Here is a 24,631-nt window from a genome sequence, read left to right as displayed (position 1 = left end):
TCAACAACAAGACCTTCCTCAAATACTGCACCTTCCTCTACCAGGAGATGAATGCACATTTTCAAGAGAAGATAGCTGATTCGAGGAAAGCTGTCTTCAAGTACTATACTGAACAACTACACATGACACAAGATCAAAACGGCATCCTCAATATAGACGTCAGCTATGATGCAAGCTGGATGAAGCGGGGATTCAAGTCACACATCGGCATCGGGTTTGCTGTTGAAGTAAACACAGGCTTCATCGTTGACCTCGATGTTCCATCAAATTTTTGTAGAACATGCAACACTGGCAGCAACAGACAACATGACTGCCAGAAAAACTTTGATGGCAAGGCAGGGGCGATGGAGGCAGAGATTGCAAAGCGCATCTGGTGTCGCTCACTGCAATACAAGATGCGCTTCACGACATTTGTGGGTGACGGTGACTCCAGCACTTACAACACCCTCTCTCAGCTGAATGGAGGAAATGGCCCATACACAATTCCTGTCATAAAGGAAGAATGCATCAACCACGTCAGCAAAAGGATGGGCACAAGACTCCGAAAACTGAAAAAGGAGGCATATGAAACCATCACCACCAAGACAGGGAAGAAGATGAAGCGAAGTATTTTGGGTGGAGTCAACATGCTGACAGAAGAGGTGATTGACAAACTGTCATCATATTACGGCAAAGCCATCAGAGACAACAAGAACAAAACCGTGAGGGAGATGCAAGGTGCAGTTTGGGCCACATATTATCACCTCACCTCAAGCAACGAGAACCCACTTCACCACTTCTGCCCACAAGGTGAAGACTCCTGGTGCTTCTACAGAAGAGCGACATCACTAGGACTACCTGAGAGTGAAAAAGACCACACCAAGAAGAATCTCTACCTCGCCAAGATCCCTCATGAAAAGCTGCAGTACATCAAGTCTGTGTACAAGGATCTTGGCAACCCAAATCTACTCAGGAGATATTTGAAGGGTGCCACACAAAACCCTAATGAATCTCTGCATTCCAAGGTGTGGAACAAGTGCCAGAAAATAAAATTCTACAGCCGCTTGAGGGTAAAGTTCCTGGTGCAGCACTCAGCACTGGAACATAACTTCGGTTATGAAGCAGGAAACATTTTGCTGCATACCCTCGGTCCTGATGCAAGTCTCCAAGGGTCCCTCAAGTGGTTTGACAAGGAGAAGTCCAGACACGCAACACCGAAGAGTAAGAAAAGAGGAAAAGAGAAGAAGAGTGATAGTTATGAGGCTGGTGGATTTTGATGAAATCTGGCGACAATGAGGAAGGTGGCGCCTTCTGATACCCTCACCTGTGAGTGATTAATACTTTCTTGCAGCAGCAAGAAAGGGGGACCAGATGCCTCATCATTCTCCACAAGTTCAACAATGTATACGCAAGCATATGTGAAAATTTCATGCCAGTCAAATGAATACACATGGCTGGACAAGGATGAAATGGAAAAAAAACTTTAGACGCCGATATCTCGAAAAGTAGTTTTTTGCACTTCAAATAATTTCACAAAATTGGTATAAACTCTGATCGACTTATGTTTGGTATCATTTTAAACTTCATCAAAAATATAATTTTTTGTTGGAATTAGATTTTTGAATTTGTAAAAAAAAAAACAGATTCAGAAGCCCTAAAAAAAATTTAAAAATTTCCTTCGAAGACAAAACAAAAAATCGAAGAACTAATTCCAACAAAATGTTGATACATAAACAAAGTTTCTATGAAAAAAAAATCAAAGCAAAATGTATTTTGTGAAATTAAAATAATAAAAACACGTTTATCTCAGTATCCCTTACCATTCACCCAAATTTCATGAAATTTACAGGATAGTATCTCTTAACACCTACAAACAACATATCAAAATTTCAAATCATTTGGATGAACCAGACGCAAGATATGACCCAAAGGAGTTTTCGGGGGTGGCCCCCCTTAATCCTACCGCTAGTGGTGGGTGGCGTATCGGCTGTGGTGGGGGTTAGGCGGTTAGGGGTAGTTGTGGTGGCGGCGGTGGTGGCTGAGTTGTTAGTAGGGACGGCGAGGGTTTCAGTGGTTGTGGTGGTGGCGGCGGCGGGGAGGATGTTAGGGGCAGTGGTGGCGGTGGTGGCTGAGTTGGTAGTAGTGGTGGGGGGGGGGTCTCAGTGGTTTCTCTCTCTCTCTCTCTCTCTCTCTCTCTCTCTCTCTCTCTCTCTCTCTCTCTCTCTCTCTCTCTCTCTCTCTCTCTCTCTCTCTCTCTCTCTCTCTCTTCCACAAACCTCAAGGCGAAGGTGCATTTTTACCTGTGTGTGTGTGTGTGTGTGTGTGAGAGAGAGAGAGAGAGAGAGAGAGAGAGAGAGAGAGAGAGAGAGAGAGAGAGAGAGAGAGAGAGAGGAAAATAAAAGAAAAGGGGAAGAGAAGGAGGGAAAGGGAAAGATAACAGTATTTGAAGGAGAAAAGGGAAAGGAAGAGAAGGGAAGGGAAGAGAAGGGAAGGGAAGAGAAGGGAAGGCAAGGGAATGGAAGACAAGGGAAAGAGAGGGAAGGGAAGTCAAGGGAATGGAAGGGAAGGGAAGGAAAGGCAAGGAAAGGAAAGGGAGGAGAAGGGAATGCAAGGGAATGGAAGGGAAGGGAATGGAAGGGGAGGCAAGGGAATGAAAGGGAAGAGAAGGAAAGGGAAAGGAATGTAAGGCAAGGAAATGAAAGGGAAGGAGATGGAAGGGAATGAAAGGAAATTGAAGGGAAGGGAAGGGAAGGGAAGGGAAGGGAAGGTGAGGGAATGAAAGGAAAGAGAAGGAAAGGGAAAGGAATGTAAGGCAAGGAAATGAAAGGTAAGGGGATGGAAGGGAATGAAAGGAACTTGAAGGGAAGGGAAGGAAAGAGAATAGACGAGAAGGGAAGGGAAGGGAAGGCGAGGGAATAGAAGGGAAGGGAAAGGAAGGGAAGGGAAGAGAATGGAAGAGAAGAGACGAGAAAGGAAGGGAAGAGAAGGTAAGGGAAGGGAAGGCAAAGGAAGGGAAGGCAAAGAAATGGAAGGCAAGGGAATGGAATGGAAGGGTTGAAGGGATGGGAAAGGAAGGGAAGGGAAGGGAAGGGAAGGAAAGGGAAGGGAAGGGAAGGCAAGGGAAGGGAAGGCAAAGGAAGGGAAGGCAAAGAAATGGAAGGCAAGGGAATGGAATGGAAGGGTTGAAGGGATGGGAAAAGAAGGGAAGGGAAGGGAAGGAAAGGGAAGGGAAGGGAAGGGAAGGCAAGGGAAGGGAAGGCAAAGGAAGGGAAGGCAAAGAAATGGAAGGCAAGGGAATGGAATGGAAAGGAAGGGATGGGAAAGGAAGGGAAGGGAAGGGAAGGAAAGGGAAGGAAAGAGAAGGCAAGGAAAGGGAGGGGAAAGGAGAAAATTAGGGAAGCGAAGAAAGCAAAGGAAAGAGAGAAGCAGTAAAGAAAAAAAAGGAAGGAAGGAAGGAGAGGAGGAGTGGGTGAAAGGACGGAGAAAAGAGAAGGAAATGGAGAGGAAGGGAGAGATGGGAAGGAGGGAAGGGAGAGGGAAGATGGAGAAGGGGAGGATGTAAGAGAGAGAGAGAGAGAGAGAGAGAGAGAGAGAGAGAGAGAATATTCAGAACCGGATGAAAGACAGATATGGAGAGGAGAAGGAGAAAGAGGAGAAGAAAGAAGAGGACGAGAAAGAAGGGAAAGAGAAAGACAGGAAGGAAAGGGAATGAAGAAAAGGTCGATAAAGGAGGAGAAAAGACAATAGGAGAGAAGAAGAGAGGAACGGGGGCAAGAAAAGACATGGAAATCGACAGTCAACTTTTACTAAATCGTTCACACGTGACATATGATACTACAGCGTGGGACAGCCTTCCTGCAGGAGTAGTTGGTTCGAAAACGATCATTTCCTTTCAGGATCGCGCTGATCGTCACTTTGCTGCGTCACGGGTGAAGTGAACGTGCCCGCGCGTGCGTGCATACAAAAGTGGTTTAGTCTGTGCCGCAGGTCACCCAAGTGGTGACGAACTGATTAACACTGTCGCTAAAGCAGGCAGCCTCGTGATGAACCGACAGGCTTTTGCTGCCATGTTCTCACGCTTTCCCCTCATCTCCCTCTTCCATTTCCTTCTCCCTTACCGCGGCTTCCTCACGTTTTCAAAGGTCTCGTACAGGCTGTTCTCGACCACCTCGGTCCTGCGGGTGTTGTCCAAGGTCTCGTACAGGCTGTTCTCGACCACCTCGGTCCTGCGGGTGTTGTCCAAGGTCTCGTACAGGCTGTTCTCGACCACCTCGGTCCTACGGGTGTTGTCCAAGGTCTCGTACAGGCTGTTCTCGACCACCTCGGTCCTACGGGTGTTGTCCAAGGTCTCGTACAGGCTGTTCTCGACCACCTCGGTCCCGCGGGTGTTGTCCAAGGTCTCGTACAGGCTGTTCTCGACCACCTCGGTCCCGCGGGTGTTGTCCAAGGTCTCGTACAGGCTGTTCTCGACCACGACGCTCTCGCTGGCGGACGCCGGGGCGCCTTGGAATCGCATCCTCACATCTGTAGGTGAGGCGAGGACATGCTGGGACTGACAACAGTGATACTGCTGCTGCTGCTGCTACTACTACTACTACTACTAATAATAATAATAATAATAATAATAATAATAATAATAATAATAATAGTAATAATAGTATAACTACTGCTACTTCTATTATTACTACTATTACTACTACTACTGCTTTTTACTATTTTCTCTCTCTCTCTCTCTCTCTCTCTCTCTCTCTCTCTCTCTCTCTCTCTCTCTCGACACCACAAATATTGATTTAAGTTCCGAATACAACATAGATGGCTACAGACTCTTCAACAAAGATCGTGTAAACCGTAGAGGCGGTGGCGTCGCCCTTTTAGTCAAAAGCTATTTGCAACCCACTGACAAAACACCAAGAAACAGTAACGTTGAACATTTGTGCGTGGGAGTAAACATTGCAAAAGTCAATTTAAATATATCTGTCACCTACAGACCTCCCGGGCAATCACTCGATGACGACCTCGAAATGTACAGCGTCTTAAAAGGCAGTCACTTAATAACAACGACTCACTGATATTAAGAGACTTTAACCTCCCCCATATCGACTGGGCGACACTGTCAGGTACAGAAGGCGAGTCCCATAGAATGATCGAATTTCTAAAAGAAAATTATCTAAGCCAAATGGTTTCTGAGCCAACTCGACAAAATAATATACTCGACCTTGTTATAACGACCCAAGATAACCTAGTCAGTAGTGTCACGGTAGGAGAACACCGGTTCTTGCGATCATAAATTAGTGCGCGTCGACATTAGTGGTCAATCATCAGTGACTGAAAATAAAGTAAAGGTGCCCAATTTCAAAAGAGTTAACTTCGTAGAAATCCGACAAAAACTAACAGAAATACAATTATCAGATGACGGCAACGTAGAGGAAGCCTGGCTAAGCTTTAAAAATCACTTACTCACTCAGCAGAACACATTCGTCCCCTTGTGCGAGTAGCGAATTAACACTAATAAAAGCCCACCGTGGTTTAATAGCGAAATTAAACAATCAGTCAATGAGAGAAAATTGTCTTACAGGTTAAAGAAAGAACAAAGCACGCCCGAAAATATATAGACTTCATAATGATGCCAGGCGACGAGTAAAAAGACTAGTATGTCAGGCAAAGCGTAGATATGAAGAAAATATTGCAGCCAACTGTAAAAATAATCCGAAATCTTTCTTCAGTTACATAAACAACAGAAAGGCGATCAAAAGTGGTATTGGACCTTTAACAAACAGTGACGATGCACTAGTGACTGACAGCCAACGCATTGCAAACCTCTTAAACAATTACTTTTCCTCGGTGTTTAATACTTACAGTCTTCCTCCCACTACCACCAACACCAGTACTATTGTAAATCTCGAGCATGCATTGCCTAATTTTGAAATAACAACCGATGAAGTCCTTAAAGTTCTCCATTCACTTAAAACAAATAAAAGTCCCGGACTCGACAAAGTATATCCTATACTGCTTAAGCCTTAAAGAAACAAAGACCGAAATACTCTCCTCCCTCACTACCGTATTCAATTTGTCCTTGCGACAAGGCATCGTCCCTTCGGATTGGAAAAAGGCTAACGTGACACCGATTTTTAAGAAAGGAGACAAAAAAATACCAGGTAACTACCGACCCATTAGTCTAACTTCAATTGTAGGTAAGCTACTCGAAAGCATAATTAGAGACAAAATTGTGAGTTACCTCGAAAGCCACTCATTAACTGGGGATTCACAACATGGCTTCCGTAACAAAAGATCCTGCCTGTCAAACCTACTGACCTTTTATAACGATCTCTTCTCAGTTTATGACGTAACCAAATCAGTGGACGTAGTCTATCTTGATTTCCAGAAAGCGTTTGATAAAGTCCCACATCATAAATTACTGTATAAATTAAAGCAAATAGGCATTGACGGTCAAGTAAACCAATGGATCGCGAATTGGTTGAGCAACAGACAACAAAGAGTGGTGATTGATGGATTTAACTCAAAGTGGGCGCCGGTCACCAGTGGCGTCCCTCAGACCTCGGTTCTTGGCCCAGTGCTCTTCATTATTTACATCAACGACGTGGATGTTGGACTCAATAATCGCATTAGTAAATTTGCAGACGACACAAAGATTGGTAACTCGGTTCTCATTGACGAAGACAGGCAAAGCCTCCAAGAGGATTTGCACAAAATTTCAGCTTGGTCGGATAAATGGGAGGTGCCCTTTAACGTAGACAAGTGCCAGGTCCCTCAAGTTGGAGGAAAAAATAAGAAGTTCGATTACGAAATGCGCGGCGTTAAACTCACAAGCGTTCAGTGCGTTAAGGACCTGGGGGTCAAAATCGCGTCAAACATCAAATTCTCACTTCAATGCATCAATGCAGCAAATAAAGCGAACAGAATGTTGGGCTTCATTAAAAGAAACTTTTTATTCAAGAATAAAGATGTAATACTTCCGCTCTACAATAGTTTAGTCAGACCCCACTTGGAATATGCGGTACAGTTTTGGTCTCCCCACCATGCAAAGGACATGCTAAACTAGAAGGTGTTCAGCGTCGAGCAACAAAAATGATCCCTTCCTTGCACAACAAATCCTAAGAAGAAAGGTTTTCCACCCTTAACATGTTCTCTCTTGAGAAACGTCGCCTCCGAGGAAAACTGATCGAATGTTTTAAAATACTTAATGGTTTCACGAATGTAGACAGAACAAAATTGTTTATGATCGATGACACTTTGCGAACGAGGAACAATGGCATAAAACTCAAATGTAGACAAGTAAATTCAGACTGCACCAAATTTTTCTTCACCAACGTTGTAGTGCGAGAATGGAACAAGCTCCCACCATTAGTATGTCAGGCAAAGCGTAGATATGAAGAAAATATTGCAGCCAACTGTAAAAATAATCCGAAATCTTTCTTCAGTTACATAAACAACAGAAAGGCGATCAAAAGTGGTATTGGACCTTTAACAAACAGCGACGGTGCACTAGTGACTGACAGCCAACACATTGCAAACCTCTTAAACAATTATTTTTCCTCGGTGTTTAATACTAACAGTCTTCCTCTCGCTACCACCAACACCAGTACTATTGTAAATCTCGAGCATGCATTGCCTAATTTTGAAATAACAACCGATGAAGTCCTTAAAGCTCTCCATTCACTTAAAACAAATAAAAGTCCTGGACCTGACAAAGTATATCCAACTCTGCTGAAAGAAACAAAGAGCGAAATACTCTCCTCCCTCACAACCGTATTCAATATGTCCTTGCGACAAGGCATCGTCCCTTCAGATTGGAAAAAGGCTAACGTGACACCGATTTTCAAGAAAGGAGACAAAAAAGTACCAGGTAATTACAGGCCCATTAGTCTAACTTCGGTTGTAGGTAAGCTACTTGAGGGCATAATTAGAGACAAATTGTGAATTACCTTGAAAGCCACTCATTGATTGAGGACTCACAACATGGCTTCCGAAACAAAAGATCATGCCTATCAAACCTATTAACCTTTTATAACGACCTCTTCAATGTTTATGACGTAACCACATCACTGGACGTAGTCAATCTAGATTTCAGAAAGCGTTTGATAAAGTCCCGCATCATAAATTACTTTACAAATTAAAGCAAATAGGTATTGACGGTCAAGTAAACCAATGGATCGCGAATTGGTTGAGCAACAGACAACAAAGAGTAGTGATTGACGGATTTAACTCAGAGTGGGCGCCTGTCACTAGTGGCGTCCCCAGGGCTCAGTCCTTGGCCCAGTGCTCTTCATTATTTACATCAACGACGTGGATGTTGGACTCAATAACCGCATTAGTAAATTTGCAGACGACACAAAGATTGGCAACTCGGTTCTCACTGACGAAGACAGGCAAAGCCTCCAAGAGGATTTGCACAAAATTTCAGCTTGGTCGGATAGATGGGAGATGCCCTTTAACGTAGACAAGTGCCAGGTCCTTCAAGTTGGAACGAGGAATAAGAAGTTCGAATACGAAATGCGCGGCGTTAAAATCAAAAGCGTTCAATGTGTCAAAGACTTGGGGTCAAAATCGCGTCAAACCTCAAATTCTCACAGCAATGCATCGATGCAGCAAATAAAGCGAACAGAATGTTGGGCTTCATTAAAAGAAACTTTGTATTCAAGAATAAAGATGTAATACTCCCGCTCTACAACAGTTTAGTCAGACCCCACTTGGAATATGCGGTACAGTTTGGTCTCCCCACCAAGCAAAGGATAAAGCTAAATTAGAAGGAGATCAGCGTCGGGCGAAAATGATCCTTCCTTGCGCAACAAATCCTACGAAGAAAGGCTTTCTACCCTTAACATGTTCTCTCTTGAGAAACGTCGCCTCGAGGAAAACTGATCGAATGTTTTAAAATACTTAATGGTTTCACGAATGTAGACAGATCAACATTGTTTATGATCGATGACACTTTGCGCACGAGGAACAATGGCGTAAAACTCAGATGTAGACAAGTAAATTCAGACTGCACCAAATTTTTCTTCACCAACGTTGTAGTGCGAGAATGGAATAAGCTTCCACCGTCAGTGGTCCAGTGTAACACGATTGACTCCTTCAAAAATAAGCTCGACCGTCACTTCCTTCAACTTAATATCAACTAGAGTAGAAATGCAACGTTTTGGAGTCTTCTGATTAATGTAAAATCACTTAGGTTTAAGGACAGACCACCAAGTCTGGACCATGGGTCTGTGGTCTGATTTTCTATCTAACTCTATGTCTCTCTCTCTCTCTCTCTCTCTCTCTCTCTCTCTCTCTCTCTCTCTCTCTCTCTCTCTCTCTCTCTCTCCACACACACACACACACACACATCTCCATCAACAACACACCCCCTGACTACACGCCCCTACAACACGTTCTGGACCGACTACAGAGCTGGACACAAAATAACCACGTCATCATCAACACCAACAAGACGGTGGTAATGCATTTTCACACCTCCACCACTGCCATCCCACCGCCAGCCCTGGAGGTTGGCCCTCACCATCTGCAGGTGGTTGAATCCACCATACTACTTGGAGTCACCCTGGACAACAAGCTGAGCTGGGGCAAGCACGTCACCACCATCATCAGATCGGCTTCCTTTAAACTTTTCATGCTGAGGCGCATGAAAGCACTGGGAGCCCCCCAAAGGACGCTCAAGGACCTGTACACCACCTTCATCCTCCCCAGACTTCTCTACGCCTCTCCTGCTTGGGCTTCCTCCATCAACAAAACCCAGCAACGCCAACTGCAGAGAGTGCAGAAGCGGGCTTGCAGACATATTCTGGGCAGTTCTTACATCAATTCAGGACCGATACCACAAGCCTAACCAAATTCGGCAAGTCCCTTCTCCACAACCCCCGCCAGAGACCTACTCCCACCCGCCCTCCCTCCCTTTACACGACCCACAAGACACCACAATATTCTAGTCCCAGTCAGAGCTAGGACGGACCGGTACCGGCTTAGCGCGATACAGACGCTTGCGAGGATCATTAACACCTCCATGATCACATGACCCCTCCACCCCAACACACACACACACACACACACACACACACACACACACACACACACATCACCCTTCCCCACTTCCCCCATTACTCACCACATGAAACTCATTGTATTTTATTTTGTGTATTTTCAGCCTTATGGCTGCCAACAAGTGAATAAACCATTTATTATTATTATTATTATTATTATTATTATTATTATTATTATTATTATTATTATTATTATTATTATCATTATCATTATCATTATCATCATCGTTATCATTATTATTATTATCATTATCATTATTATTATTTATCATTATTATTATTATTATTATTATTATTATTATTATTATTATTATTATTATTACACACACTACTGGAGGAGAAGTAGTTAGTGGACTTTTTTATTTAATTTGTTTTCGCCCTTGAGCTGCTTTCTCCTCTGTAGAGAGAGAGAGAGAGAGAGAGAATTTTTACCTGGGGATTCCCTTCGCTGCCGGTAACACTTGATGACCACCACTAGCAGAACAATAGCAACAGCAACACCAATCATCACCGGCACCACTATGACGGCGATGGTGGTTGTACGGGTGGTGGTGGTGGTGGTGGTCATTGTAAGGGTCCAGGTGGTGGTGCAGTTTATCAATGAGGAGTTTTGTTGTTTGAATTTTTCCACAGTGCATGGCTTCGGCCGCTCTAATCTCCACCTTGAGGGCCCCTGAGCCATGATAGTAACATTCCACCTATCAGGGAAGCGGCCTCTGCGGCACCACAGAAAACAATTACCAGTCCTTACTACAAACAGAAGATAGTCATCATTGTTTTTGTCATTGTTCCTCACTCTCAGTACATTTGCCCACAACTCCCACCACTTAGCGTGACGAGGGAAGCAAGTGTTGTCCAGCGTGAACCGGGCGTCGCTCCGCCAGCCATTGCCCGCCGCCACGAAGCTGACGCCCTTGAAGCCTGTATCGGGCTGCACGTACAAGTATTTTGATTCGTAATTGTTGTACAGGACAGGTATATTCAGGGTGGTAATGTTCGCCCATTCCTCATCCCTCGAGATGGTAGTATCGGGGAGGCATTGCTGGTCCAGTGAGGGGCTGAGGGAAGCTCCGCGTGCAGGCAAAGGTGACTTATAAAACAGCACGAGTAAGGACAGCCTGGTGTTCATCGTGGCTCACCGTGTGTGTGTGTGTGTGTGTGTGTGTGTGTTAGGAGAGAATCGTTTGCGCCCCTTCCCAGCTAAGAGAGATACTTCAACGAGCAGCGACCACTCGCGGCATGAAGAGCGAGACACTGGACCTCTTAGATAATTTTCCTACTGTTTCCGGTGCTGGGACGGGATGTTGCGCGCGTGGATATTTATGCACACGGCTTATCTTGGCTCTGCCTGCGACACACTCAGCCTTGTCTTTTTAGCAGCAGGCGAAAAGAAGGGATATAACCAGAAAAGAATGGAGACGAAAAGGGGAGAGAAGAAATAAGGATAAAAGGAAACGACAGAAGAACAACAACAATAACAAGAAATTAAAGAAGAAGAACAAGAAGTAGACAAAAGAAGGGAAAAATTAGAAAAAAATGGAGACGAAAGAGAAGAAAGGAAGCATGAAGATAAGAAGCCTGGCAGCGTGGGGGGGGGGAGAGAGAGAGAGAGAGAGAGAGAGAGAGAGAGAGAGAGAGAGAGATGAAGAAAAAAGAAAATATTGGAGGAGAAAATGGAAGTCTGAGTATATGTGATAACGGTATTATTCTCCCTCCTCCTCCTCCTCCTCCTAACCGGATATATTGGAATACTCAAATGTGAATGTCAGCTCCGGAGACTTTACTAACACTCGTCAAGCTAATCCATTATCTCTCTCTCTCTCTCTCTCTCTCTCTCTCTCTCTCTCTCTCTCTCTCTCTATCTTTCTTATCTATCTCTCGTAGGAGTTTGGTTCATGTCCAGGGATAGCTTAAAGACCCTGGTGATAGTTTGACCTTTCTTCTGTACCCTGAACGTGAAAAAACCCTCATGAAAACCCGATTAATATCCTTCTCGGCCTTTGGAAACAGTTAACATAAGAGGCGGATGTGTCTGAGATCACCCTCCCTGGAGACAACAAAGGCGTGCTTGTGTCAGGATGCGCTTCCGCTGCTGATAACAAGAGAACACACTGACAACGTTTACAACCACAAGAAGGATAAGCAGAAGATGATGATGATGAAGATGAAGGAGATGAAGAAATAGAAGAGAGGAAAAGAAAGAGAGGTAGAGGAAAAAGTAGGAAGAAAGAAAAGATGGAAAGGAAAGATAGGAAGAGAAGAAGAAAAGAAGAAGAAGAAGAAGAAGAAGAAGGAAGAAGAAAATAAAAAGAAAGAGAAAGAGCAAGACAGAAGACGAAGAAAAAGGAAAAGAAAAAAAAAGAAGAAAAAGAAAAAAAAAGAGAGGAAAACGAAAAAGAAGGAGAAGGAAAAGAAAATGATAGAGGAAAAAGGTTTGAGAAGAAGAAAAAGAAGAAGAAGAAGAAGTAAAAGAAATGAAAATAAAATAAGAGGACAAGGAAAAGGAAGAAGAAGAAGAAGAAGAAGAAAAGAAGTAAAAAAAGTAAAAATAAAAATAAGAGGAAAAGGAAAAGGAAGAAGAAGAAGAAGAAGAAGAAGAAGAAGAAGAAGAAGAAGAAGAAGAAGAAGAAGACAAAAAGAGTGTGCCATCCATCTCACAACCTAACCATTGGAGTCACTTGGGAAGGCAAAAAAAAAAAAAAAAAAGATCCGAAGAAGAACGAGTCAGCCTCCAGTTCACATTATTCTTGGCGTAATCATGAACAGGTCAGGTCCTTACTAGAGGTAATCAGGGCAGAAAATGAAAATCGGTATATTCAGAGAAGGGAAAAAATGCCACAGAGATTTAAAGCGTGAGTGTGTGTGTGTGTGTGTGTGTGTGTGTGTGTGTGTGTGTGTGTGTGTGTGAGGAAGTCGAACTATGAAGGAAGAAGGGAAGGAAGAGGAGGGAGGAATATGAAGGGAAGAAAAGGGAAGGAGTATGGGAAGGAGGGAGAAGGAGAAAAGAAATAAGGAGAGAGAGAGAAGAGAAGGAATGGAGGAAGAGACGGAAGGAAAGGGGGAGAAAAGAAGGAAGGAAAGGAGGAAACTTAAAGAAGGGAGAAAACAAAAACAAAAAAAGAAAGAGAAAAATTAAAATTAATATACGCATGAGAGAGAGAGAGAGAGAGAGGCAGGGAAATCAAATAAGAGTAGACTTTATCAGTTCTCTCTCTCTCTCTCTCTCTCTCTCTCTCTCCAGAACGACACAGATTTACGCCCATTAATATTAACGCACAAAATTCACGCACATGAAAATATACGCACATACATTTACGCACATAATTTACTCATGTACACACACACACACACACACACACACACACACACACACACACACACTACTACTACTACTACTACTACTACTACTACTACTACTACTACTGCTTTAACTATTTAACAATCTAACTAATGAATTATGAACGGAAAGAAAGGGAAGAAACAAGGGAATGGAGGGAGGAGAAGAAGGAGGGGAGGGAGGAGGAGGAGGAGGTAGAGAGAGGTAGAAGAGTTTGTCATTTGCACTCTGGACGTGAAGGAAGGAAGGGAGGAAGGAGGAGGTACGTGTGTGTGTGTGTGTGTGTGTGTGTGTGTGTGTGTGTGTGTTACCTGCGCTGATAGTCGTGTGAGGCAAGCTTTCAACACCTGTCAGTAATACGTGTAGGAACATGGAAGTGATCTATTTAGTGGTTTGAGGTAAACTTGAATCACCTGTCAGTATTTGTGTCGTTAAGAAGAAAGTATGGATTGATTTATGACTCGTGTGAGGTAAGATGTGTATAAGTAGTACCAGTCACTATTAAGTGTAATTAAGAAAGAACAAGGTGTGAATTAAGTCGTTTGATTGAGGGCAGTATTCTGAATCATTTCCGGGGTATTTTTGTGACTCATGTGATTGAGGGCAGTATTCTGAATCATTTCCGGGGTATTTTTGTGACTCAGGTGATTGAGGGCAGTATTCTAAATCATTTCCGGGGTATTTTTGTGACTCAGGTGATTAAGGGCAGTATTCTAAATCATTTCCGGGGTATTTTTGTGACTCATGTGATTGAGGGCAGTATTCTGAATCATTTCCGGGGTATTTTTGTGACTCAGGTGACAGTTTGATCCCTCCTTTTACCTTGAACCTAAGAAAACGAACATTTGACAAGGCTTTCCCAGGAGATCTGGGCATTTCCAGAGGTAGTTTTGTGACCCTGGTGGCAGTTTGACCATTCCTCTGTACCGTGAATCTAAAAAAAAAAACATTTGACAAGGCTTTCCCAGGAGATTTGGGCATTTCCAGGGGTAGTTTTGTGACCCAATTGGTAGTTTGACCTTTCCTCTGTACCGTGAACCTAAGAAAACACATATATAACAAGGCTTTCGTAGGAATATTGGGCATTTCCAGGGGTAGTTTTGTGACCCTGGCGGCAGTTTAACCCCTTATCTGTACCGTGAACCTAAAGAATCACAAAGGAAAATCTGACTGAGCTTCATTTTGCCCTTTGAAAGTATAGTTGACGTGAAAGAAAAGTAGACAGTTACAAGTGGTTACCTTGTTCTCTTATATATATATATATATATATATATATATATATATATATATATATATATATATATATATATATATATATATATATATATATATATATATATATATATATATATATATATATATATATATATATATATATATATATATATCCTAGGAGATTTCAATGTTCACCACCAGCTTTGGCTTTCATCCTCTTTCACTGACCACCCTGGTGAACAAGCCTACAACTTTGCTATCCTCAACGACCTAGAGCAGTTGGTCCAGCACCCTACACGTATTCCCGACCGTCTTGGAGACCGGCCCAACATTCTAGACCTCTTCCTTACCTCAAACCCTTCTGCTTATTCTGTCAAACTGTTCTCTCCGTTGGGCTCCTCCGATCACAATCTTATTTCTGCATCCTGTCCTATCGCTCCTGTACACCCTCTGGACCCACCGAAGAGGCGATGCTTCTGGCATTTTGCTTCAGCTCGGTGGGACGACCTGAGGATGTACTTTTCCGATTTCCCGTGGAATGATTATTGCTTCCAGGATAGAGACCCCTCTGTGTGTGCTCAGCGCATCACAGAGGTGATTGTCTCTGGAATGGAGGCATACATTCCTCGTTCTTTCTCTACTCCTCACGCTTGTTCTCGTGCTGTCATAGATAGAGAGGTAGCTCAAAAAGGTACCAGAGCCTTCAAACTAATGCTAATTATGAACTTTACATTTCTGCCCGAAATCGTGCCAAATCTATTCTCCGACTAACCAAAAATTCTTTCATTAATAGAAAATGTCAAAACCTTGCTTTCTAACTCTTCCCGTGACTTCTGGCATCTAGCCAAAACATCTCCTCCAACTTCACTTCATCTTTCCCTCCACTCCTCAGTCCTGACAGCAACACTGCCGTCTCATCTATCTCTAAGGCTGAACTCTTCTCTCAAACTTTTTCTAAAAACTCCACTCTGGACGATTCTGGGCATATTCCTCCTACTCATCCCCCCTCTGACTCCTTTATGCCTGTTATAAAGATTCTTCAAAATGATGTTTTCTATGCCCTCTCTGGCCTCAATCCTCAGAAGGCTTATGGACCTGATGGAGTGCCTCCTATTGTCCTTAAAAACTGTGCCTCCGTGCTGTCACCCTGCCTGGTCAAACTCTTTCGCCTCTGCCTGTCAACATCTACCTTTCCTTCTTGCTGGAAGTATGCCTTCATACAGCCTGTACCTAAGAAGGGTGACCGCTCCAATCCCTCAAACTACCGTCCTATTGCTTTACTTTCTTGTCTATCTAAAGCTTTTGAATCAATCCTTAACCGGAAGATTCAAAAGCACCTTTCCACTTCTGACCTTCTATCTGATCGCCAGTATGGGTTCCGCAAGGGCGTTCTACTGGTGATCTCCTAGCCTTCTTAACTGACTCTTGGTCATCCTCTCTTACCCGTTTCGGTGAAACTTTTACTATTGCGCTGGACATATCAAAAGCTTTTGATAGGGTCTGGCACAAATCTTTGCTTTCTAAACTACCCTCCTACGGTTTCTATCCTTCTCTCTGTACCTTTATCTCCAGTTTCCTTTCTGACCGTTCTATTTCTGCCGTGGTAGACGGTCACTGTTCTTCCCCTAAATCTATTAACAGTGGTGTCCCACAGGGTTCTGTCCTATCTCCCACTCTTTTTCTGTTGTTCATTGATGAGCTTTCCAAAACGAACTGTCCTATCCATTCCTACGCCGATGATTCCACTCTGCATTATTCAACTTCTTTTAATAGAAGACCCACCCTTCAGGAACTTAACGACTCAAGGCTGGAGGCTGCAGAACGCTTAGCCTCAGACCTTACTATTATTTCCGATTGGGGCAAGAAGAACCTGGTGTCCTTCAACGCCTCAAAAACACAGTTTCTCCACCTATCCACTCGACACAATCTTCCAAACAACTATCCCCTATTCTTTGACAACACCCAGCTATCACCTTCCTCAACACTAAACATCCTCGGTCTATCCTTAACTCAAAATCTTAACTGGAAACTTCATATCTCATCTCTTACTAAATCAGCTTCCTCGAGGCTGGGCGTTCTGTACCGTCTCCGCCAGTTCTTCTCCCCTGCACAGTTGCTGTCCATATACAGGGGCCTTGTCCGCCCTCGTATGGAGTATGCATCTCATGTGTGGGGGGGCTCCACTCACACAGCTCTTCTGGACAGAGTGGAGGCTAAGGCTCTTCGTCTCATCAGTTCTCCTCCTCATACTGATAGTCTTCTACCTCTTAAATTCCGCCGCAATGTTGCCTCTCTTTCTATCTTCTATCGATATTTCCACGCTGACTGCTCTTCTGAACTTGCTAACTGCATGCCTACCCCCCTCCCGCGGCCCCGCTGCACTCGACTTTCTTCTCATGCTCATCCCTATACTGTCCTAACCCCTTATGCAAGAGTTAACCAGCATCTTCTCTTTCATCCCTCACGCTGGTAAACTCTGGAACAATCTTCCTTCATCTGTATTTCCTCCTGCCTACGACTTGAACTCTTTCAAGAGGAGGGTATCAGGACACCTCTCCTCCCGAAATTAACCTCTGATTTTGGACACTCCTTTAACCTCTGTTCGGGAGCAGTGAGTAGCGGGCCTTTTTTTTTTCTTTTTGTCTTTACGTCCTTGAGCTGTCTCCTTATATATATATATATATCTATATATATATATATATATATATATATATATATATATATATATATATATATATATATATATATATATATATATATATATATGTATATATATATGTATATATATATATATACACATCTTTCTTGAAGGAGAGTAAATCATAGGCAGGGGGAAAGACAGAAAGAGGAAGAGAGTTCCAGAGTCTGCCTGTTGAATTAATGAAGGACTGAGAGTAACGATTAATTCTAGTATTAGAGAGTTGAACAGAAAAAGGATAATAATTTTAAGTAGACTACAAGTAATAATAACGTAAGTATACATATAAAAAAATAGAATAAGTTAAATAGAGAAAAAAGTTGGATTATTAAATGAAAAGTTACATGTATACGAAAAAATATAATAATTATATAATAAAGTAATAAAATAACTATAACAACAGAGGTCCCGCGTTCGATTCCCGGCAGTTCCACACTGGGATTTTTACACAACCATCATACCCGCATGCATGGCCTGAGGAGAATCGTTGGGATGATGTCGTTGTTGCGTGGGCTATGTGGCCCTTGAAGAAACCCCAAGTATTCATGATGTCCTCCTCCCGTGCAGTCCGTGCTCTTGCCTCAGCACCGCTCTTCATTTCCATGGCCTCTATTTTGCCGAAGGCCGTCCTCTTCTGTTCAAAGTACTTGCGGCACTGTAGGTGGGTAGCGCTGGGGAACAAGCTTGCACACTGCTGCCACAAGTCCAATTTTGTGCGGTGGTTCGAATACTCTCTGTGCCTCTTATCGTAGAGGCAGGGGTGTTCCTTGATAAAATCCACCAGGGTTTGAACTTGTTCCTCAGTGAACTTGTAGTCCTCGATGTTCTTGTGGGACACACGGTACTGCTTCTTGGGTTGTGGTGGGGGTGGAGGACCTTCACTAGTGCTTGCTTGTTCAGGTTGCACAAGTACATTGGGTTCTTCTTGTTGCTGGCTTTCGGTTCCTGATGTACACTCCTCGTCAGGGGTGACTTCCATGACTTGCTGCTGTTGTCCGGTAGTCTTCTTGCGTGGCTGAGTGGAGCGTGGCATGCTGGTTGCTGGCTGGTTTTTCTTTGGAGAGGTGTTTTCAGGCTGGTGGTCAGTGGAAGAATGAATGGCAAGTGTTCTTCGTAGCGCCTTATATATACATGGCAGCCCTCGGTCTGGGTGATCGCAAGTCAAGGCGGGGTCCCCACCTCATCGTCACATGGTCGCCACATGGTCGTAATGCGATCGGAGACGTCGTCACACACCTCGTCACGTCGCCACACAAGGTCGCAAAAATTTTTGACAAAGTCGCCACAAATCGCCACATCTCGTCACACGTCGTAACATCACGTCGCCACAGAAGTCGTCACATCGTCACATGCTCGTCATAACGTCGTCACATTTCGTAAGTGTTACGACTGTGCCGACTTTCTGACGATGTCTGCCGATTTTTGCGATGTCCTGCAGACTTGTTACGACATTGTGTAACGACTAGTGACGACATCGTCAGTCGCTCGCAAGTCGCACCAAGTTTTCAAAATTTTCTGAAAACTTGTGCCGACCTACGACTTCCAAACAGAATTTGTGACGATTCTACAGACCTCCCACAGACCCCCTGCCTATCTCTGCCTACTTGTGCCGATTTCTGCCGACATCACGTCGTCACATAGTCTGTACATGGTCGCCACACGAAAAGTCGTAAATGTAAACCCACCTTAAACCCACCTTGACGGCGCGCTGCAATTCCTCCCGCCTGGCCGGCACGACACGTCGGGGCGGGCTCCTGGTGGGCGCACCATTTCCCGTGCTGATGTGCTTCACCAACCCCGTGCAGCCCAGCAGGTCCAATCCACCCCCGCTGAACACGTCCGCGCACCGAGCCAGGGTGTGGCGCACCTTCGTCTGCGCCTCCGTCAGGTGAGCGGCGCTCCGGTGCGCCGAATCCTCCAGGAAGTCGGGCAGCGGCCTCACAGCAGCCGACTCCGCACTCCCCGACGCCTCCTCTTGTTGCTCCACCTCTTCACAGGTGCCCAGCTTGGCACCAGCGGGTACTTTCCGAGCCTCGTCGGAGGAGTTAGCCACCAGCACCGTGACTGACTCCTCCCCCGCTCCTTCGAGACTCCCTCCGGCTGCCACACCACCAGGCAGCTGCAGGCCCTCCGTGGACTCCACCGTGCCTTCCGCTAGCATCGCGTCCGACCGGCAACACAGGACCCTAGCCTCCGTCCCCGGGGCAAGGTGCAGTCGCTCCGCCGCGACTACCTCTGCACAGCCGACCTTCGGGAGCAAAGGCGCCTGTCCGCGCAGCCTCTCCAGCTCCCGTCCAAGGTCGGCACAGGCCTCGCCCTGCGGCAGGAAGTCGAGGCCCAGCACGCACGGCTCGTCTCGATCGGCGACGTCCATCGGCCGGCGCTCCACAGCGCTGCCTACGCCGATACGAGCCTCCACTGGGCCCTCAGACTGCACGCAGTGCCCCGTGACGCCACACAGCCTCTGTGGCGTATCCTGGAGTCGCGTAGCGGCCAGCATGTCAGGCCGCCCCAAGGTCCTCTCGGCGCTCCCCACCAAGCGGCCGGGCCCATCCACTGAGCCCCGTAGCTCTGTTGTCAGCTGCAGCGCCTTCTCATCCTCGCCCCAGCCCTGGGCAGCATCTGGCATCTTGAACTGGGCCTCCCATGCCACCTTCCCGTCGTGCCCCGCTGGCTTAAGCCTCCCTGAGCGCCGGGAGGCTGGGGGGCTGCAGAGGGGAGCGGGCGGACCACGTGGGCTGCAAGCCGGCCGGCATGGCGGAGAGGGAGGCGGTGAGAGAGGCAACGAGGCAGGGTTAATGGGTCCGACTCCAGCACCAGCTGGACCCAAGGGAGCGGCTCCGACGGCTCCCCAGCCTCCTGCAGCCTCCACCGGCTCCGCCACGACGCCACCGGGCTTCAGGGGCCCTTGCCAGGGGCCCCACGCGGAGCCCTGCCAGTCTGCCACCCAGGCGTCCGTCGCCAGCACCCGTGACCCTTCTTGTTCCTCCCCGCACCACGTTGCCACCTCTCGCTGCTGCCATGGGAGAGAGAGCGGACTACGTGACCTGCGAGCCGGCTGGCATGGAAGAGAGGGAGGGGGTGAGGGAGGCAACGAGGCGGGGGCTCCCCGACCTCCTGCGGCAGCTGCTGGTTCCGCCACGACGCTACCAGGCTCCAGGAGTCCTTGCCAGGAGCCCCAGATAGGCCCCTGCAGAACCGCCGCCCCGGCGCTTCCTGGCAGTCCTGCCAGAACTGAGCCTTCTTCCTCCGCGTGCGACGGTGCCACCTCTCGCAGCTGCCTCTCCGCCTCCCTCAGGCCTCGGACTTCGCCTTCCTGGGTCCGCACCTCCTCCAGCCGTTCACGTTCACTCCTCGCGCTGTCGCAGCCCTGGTCGGTGTACTGCTGGGTTTCCACCTTCAGCGACGAGAAACAGCTCTGGAGGACCTCGGCAAGATGGCGGGCCTCCTCGTCTGCCCTCTCTTCTGCCCTCTGAGCCTGCTCGCGTGCCCTCCCTTCTGCCCTCTGAGCCTGCTCGCGAGCCCTCTCTTCTGCCCTCTGAGCCTGCTCGCGTGCCCTCTCGTCTGCCCTCTGATCCAATTCCTGCCTCAGACTGGCCAGCATGGCAGCGAACAATTCCATCTGGCCCAGCTTCACCTCACCCACGTCAGCCTCGCCCTCGGCCTTGCCCTTCTCCTCACCCTCACGGCGACCATTGGGGGACGCCATGACGACTCGGCGCACTTCACTGTTCACTTATATCCCACTCCTTTGACACCAAGTGTTACGCCACCCCCCCTGCCACACACCATCCACGAGCAGGCAGGCGGCGTAATCCCCCCCAGAACAGCCACACGGGCACCAGTCACTCACAGCGGCCCACACCGAACACCGAGGTGAGGAGGGAACGAGGCAGGGCACAAAGGATACACGTTCAACACTAAGTTCTAGTTTAATGACAGGTCCTTCACACAGTACAGCAACTTTCAAGGGCACAGAACAGTTAATCAGGCACAGTACAGGGGCACGGCAGACACGCACACCGGATGCACACAGCTCGCGAGCGGAGCACACAGCTGAACACTCTCTCAAGCCCAGACACGCGTCTTCTCAACTACAACTCCTCAGCCACCCTTGCTCCCCCACTGCTCGACTCAGCACTTCCTGCCCGGCGGCCCGGCGGCCCCGGGCCCCCTCCTGTCTCTCTTGTCCCAACAAGTAGAGTTGCACCATGCTGAGGTAACATTGCATCATGCTACAAGTTCATCACATTACACATACAATCATTCACATACAGCACATTCGTAACAATATATATGTATATATATATATATATATATATATATATATATATATATATATATATATATATATATATATATATATATTTTTTTTTTTTTTGGGGGGGGGGGATGTGTCCTAATTGTGGTTCGCTCCCCTCCCCTGAGCAAGTGTCCGTGCGGCGTGCCATGCATCGTTGCGTCCGTGGGGGCGCGGCACGGCGGTCCACAGGTGCCGCAGTGAGGCAGCGCGGCGTTGTGTTCCTGCCGCGGGTGCATAATGTTACTGGATAAGCCTGGCACTTGCCTGAAGCAGCGGTCCATCGACCAGTGAGGTGGTTCAGTACGTGGTGCCTGGAGCTGCGGGTTGGGCCGTGGGGCTGTGCCTGGCAGGTCAGGGACATGCAAACACTCCAGGCAGCCGCCGCAACCCGCAAGACAAGACTGGAAATTAGCCGGCCGTGTGCAGGCACTGCCATGCCGCGATACCCTCATCCAACTCTGCACGGCAAATAGCCACAAGCTCATCAAACTTACTATGATATTTAAATTACATGTACGGTATGCTGCAGAAAAAGTCTTGAGGTTAAATCAGGAAAATTTAACTACTTGTATCGGATTCGAGTACATATAGTCTGCAGTATAAAAGTCATTGTACTAGGACGCGAGTTCGGCCACAAAAGCGAGTATTTGTACTTTTACGTACTTGTGATGTCGTAAAGTGTTCGCGCTTGGACTCGAGTACAAAAAACGTATTTGAACCCAAAGCTGCTGAGTACGAGTGTCGCTCCCTGGAGGTCACAAGAGGAGGAGGAGGAGGAAGTATCAGCTGTTGGCGGTGTGCTGTGCGGTCAGCTGTGGGAGGCAACACGTGTGCTGCAGGTGTGTGGCGGCGGCAGGTGTATTGAGCACTGTTAATTAAAGGTGTAAGGGGAGCCACGGATGTAATTAAGGCTGGGGCCAAGTGGTGCTGCCCTTCTTCGCCTCTTCCTTCCTCTTCCTCCTCCTATGTGTCATCTCCTCCTCCTCCTCTGTCATCTCCTCCTCCTCCTCTCTGTCATCTCCTCCTCCTCCTCCTCTGTCATCTCCTCCTCCTCCTTTCTGTCATCTCCTCCTCCTCCTCTGTCATCTCCTCCTCCTCCTCTCTGTCATCTCCTCCTCCTCTGTCATCTCCTCCTCCTCCTCTCTGTCATCTCCTCCTCCTCTGTCATCTCCTCCTCCTCCTCCTCCTCTGTCATCTCCTCCTCCTCCTCCTCCTCTCTGTCATCTCCTCCTCCTTCTTCCTCTTCTTTTTCCTCCTCTCTGTCATCTCCTCCTCCTCCTCCTCCTGTCATCTCCTCCTCCTCCTCCTTCTTCCTCTTCTTTTTTCCTCCTTCTCTCTGTCATCTTCTTCCTCTTCTTCCTCCTCCTCTCTGTCATCTCCTCCTCCTCCTCTCTGTCATATCCTCCTCCTCCTCTCTGTCATATCCTCCTCCTCCTCTCTGTCATATCCTCCTCCTCCTCCTCATCCTTCCTCTTCCTCCTTTTCTTCCTCCTCCTCTCTGTCATCTTCTCCTCCTCCTCTTCTTTTTATATACTGCTCCTCCTTTTTTTCCTCCTCTCTGTCATCTTCTCCTCCTCCTCTTCTTTTTATATACTGCTCCTCCTTTTCTTCCTCCTCCTCTTCTTTTTATATACTGCTCCTCCTTTTCTTCCTCCTCCTCTCTGTCATCTTCTCCTCTTCCTCTTCTCTTTATATACTGCTCCTCCTCGTCTCTTCGTCTTCCTCCTTGTCTCCTCTTCCTTCTTTTAATGTCCCCTTCTCCTTTTCTTCTTTCTCCTCCTCCTCCTCCTCCTGTCTTCCTTTCCTCCTCCTCTTCTTTCTGTCTTTCTTTCCTCCTCCTCTTCTTCTTCCTCCTCTTTTTTTGTATATCCTGCTGCTCCTCTTCCTTCTTCATCTTCCTCCTCTTTATATTCTGATCCTTCTTTTCCTCCTCTTCTTCCTCTTCCTCTTTCTTCTAATTCTGTATCCTCCTCTTCCTTCTTCCTTTTCCTTCTTCTTCCTCATCCTCTTCTTTCTTTATTGTGAGACACTTCCTCCTCCTCCTCTTTTTTTCATATCCACAGAGGGCTTGACAGGGTGGATGGGGACAGGGACTACTTCAGACCTGCCTCCACCCCAGACACTCCCGTCTACGGCCACACCCTGACACTACACAAGTGTTGTAAACAGCTGGAATAGATTGCCGTAAGAGGTCATCAACAGCGACCATGTTAGCCAACCGTTTAAACCGTCTGCTGCGACTGACACAGATTTGGCCTTCACTGGTAGCCTGGTAACATATAGTCCCAGGTCTTTCTCTGTTTCTGTGGTGGATAGTGGAGTGTTTCCCATGTGGTATTGGTGTGCTGGATATCCCTTCACTGGTAGCCTGGTAACATATAGTCCCAGGTCTTTCTCTGTCTCTGTGGTGGATAGTGGAGTGTTTCCCATGTGGTATTGGTGTGCTGCATATCCCTTCACTGGTAGCCTGGTAACATACACTCCCAGGTCTTTCTCTGCCTCTGTGGTGGATAGTGGAGTGTTTCCCATGTGGTATTGGTGTGCTGGATATCCCTTCACTGGTAGCCTGGTAACAGATAGTCCCAGGTCTTTCTTTGCCTCTGTGGTGGATAGTGGAGTGTTTCCCATGTGGTATTGGTGTGCTGGATATCCCTTCACTGGTAGCCTGGTAACATACACTCCCAGGTCTTTCTCTGCCTCTGTGGTGGATAGTGGAGTGTTTCCCATGTGGTATTGGTGTGCTGGATATCCCTTTACTGGTAGCCTGGTAACATACACTCCCCGGTCTTTCTCTGCCTCTGTGGTGGATAGTGGAGTGTTTCCCATGTGGTATTGGTGTGCTGGATATCCCTTCACTGGTAGCCTGGTAACATTTAGTCCCAGGTCTTTCTCTGTTTCTGTGGTGGATAGTGGAGTGTTTCCCATGTGGTATTGGTGTGCTGGATATCCCTTCACTGGTAGCCTGGTAACATATAGTCCCAGGTCTTTCTCTGTCTCTGTGGTGGATAGTGGAGTGTTTCCCATGTGGTATTGGTGTGCTG

The 24,631-nt window shown here is 46.7% G+C and overlaps 4 protein-coding genes across 39 annotated transcripts in view; 2 read left to right on the top strand and 2 right to left on the bottom strand.

Moving 5' to 3' along the window:
* Positions 1 to 21,475, bottom strand: part of LOC127002038 (ATP synthase subunit b-like) — a 37,966-nt gene extending 16,491 nt beyond the window's left edge. Inside the window, exon 1 of the mRNA XM_050867388.1 lies at positions 21,340 to 21,475. The gene's annotated coding sequence lies outside the window, so the exon portion shown is untranslated. The remainder of the gene's footprint in view (positions 1 to 21,339) is intronic.
* Positions 3,671 to 11,231, bottom strand: LOC127002036 (uncharacterized). Of its 6 annotated transcripts, none has more exons than XM_050867385.1 (3): positions 10,470 to 11,231; positions 4,352 to 4,503; positions 3,671 to 4,198 (listed from the first exon to the last, which is right to left on the bottom strand). In XM_050867385.1, exons 1-3 carry the CDS (start codon positions 11,164 to 11,166, stop codon positions 4,094 to 4,096), a joined length of 954 nt encoding a protein of 317 aa, XP_050723342.1. In that variant the 5' UTR covers positions 11,167 to 11,231; the 3' UTR covers positions 3,671 to 4,093. The 6 variants fall into 6 exon arrangements, with proteins under 6 accessions (XP_050723342.1, XP_050723343.1, XP_050723341.1 ...); XM_050867386.1 differs by having other exon boundaries at positions 3,671 to 4,147; XM_050867384.1 differs by having other exon boundaries at positions 3,671 to 4,249; positions 4,403 to 4,503; positions 10,470 to 11,222.
* A 789-nt stretch (positions 21,476 to 22,264) lies between the features above and the next one.
* Positions 22,265 to 24,631, top strand: part of LOC127002029 (C-factor-like) — a 30,440-nt gene continuing 28,073 nt past the window's right edge. For 2 of the 7 annotated variants that reach the window (XM_050867376.1, XM_050867377.1), the window contains exon 1: positions 23,841 to 23,862. The gene's annotated coding sequence lies outside the window, so the exon portion shown is untranslated. Of the gene's footprint in view, positions 22,472 to 23,653; positions 23,775 to 23,840; positions 23,863 to 24,631 lie in introns of those variants that run through there. The other 5 variants (XM_050867375.1, XM_050867374.1, XM_050867379.1 and 2 more) reach the window with 4 other exon arrangements.
* LOC127002027 (uncharacterized) overlaps positions 23,835 to 24,631 on the top strand; it is an 87,201-nt gene continuing 86,404 nt past the window's right edge. For 17 of the 25 annotated variants that reach the window (XM_050867368.1, XM_050867360.1, XM_050867364.1 and 14 more), the window contains exon 1: positions 23,997 to 24,572. In XM_050867368.1, the coding sequence (XP_050723325.1) occupies positions 24,019 to 24,572 (554 nt within the window). In that variant the 5' untranslated portion in view covers positions 23,997 to 24,018. The other 8 variants (XR_007755655.1, XR_007755656.1, XR_007755658.1 and 5 more) reach the window with 5 other exon arrangements.

Source organism: Eriocheir sinensis, chromosome 22 (assembly GCF_024679095.1).
Source record: "Eriocheir sinensis breed Jianghai 21 chromosome 22, ASM2467909v1, whole genome shotgun sequence".
NCBI classification, from domain to species: domain Eukaryota; kingdom Metazoa; phylum Arthropoda; class Malacostraca; order Decapoda; family Varunidae; genus Eriocheir; species Eriocheir sinensis.
The sequence above is the reverse complement of the archived record's forward strand: the minus strand, read 5'-3'. Positions and strand labels throughout refer to the sequence as shown.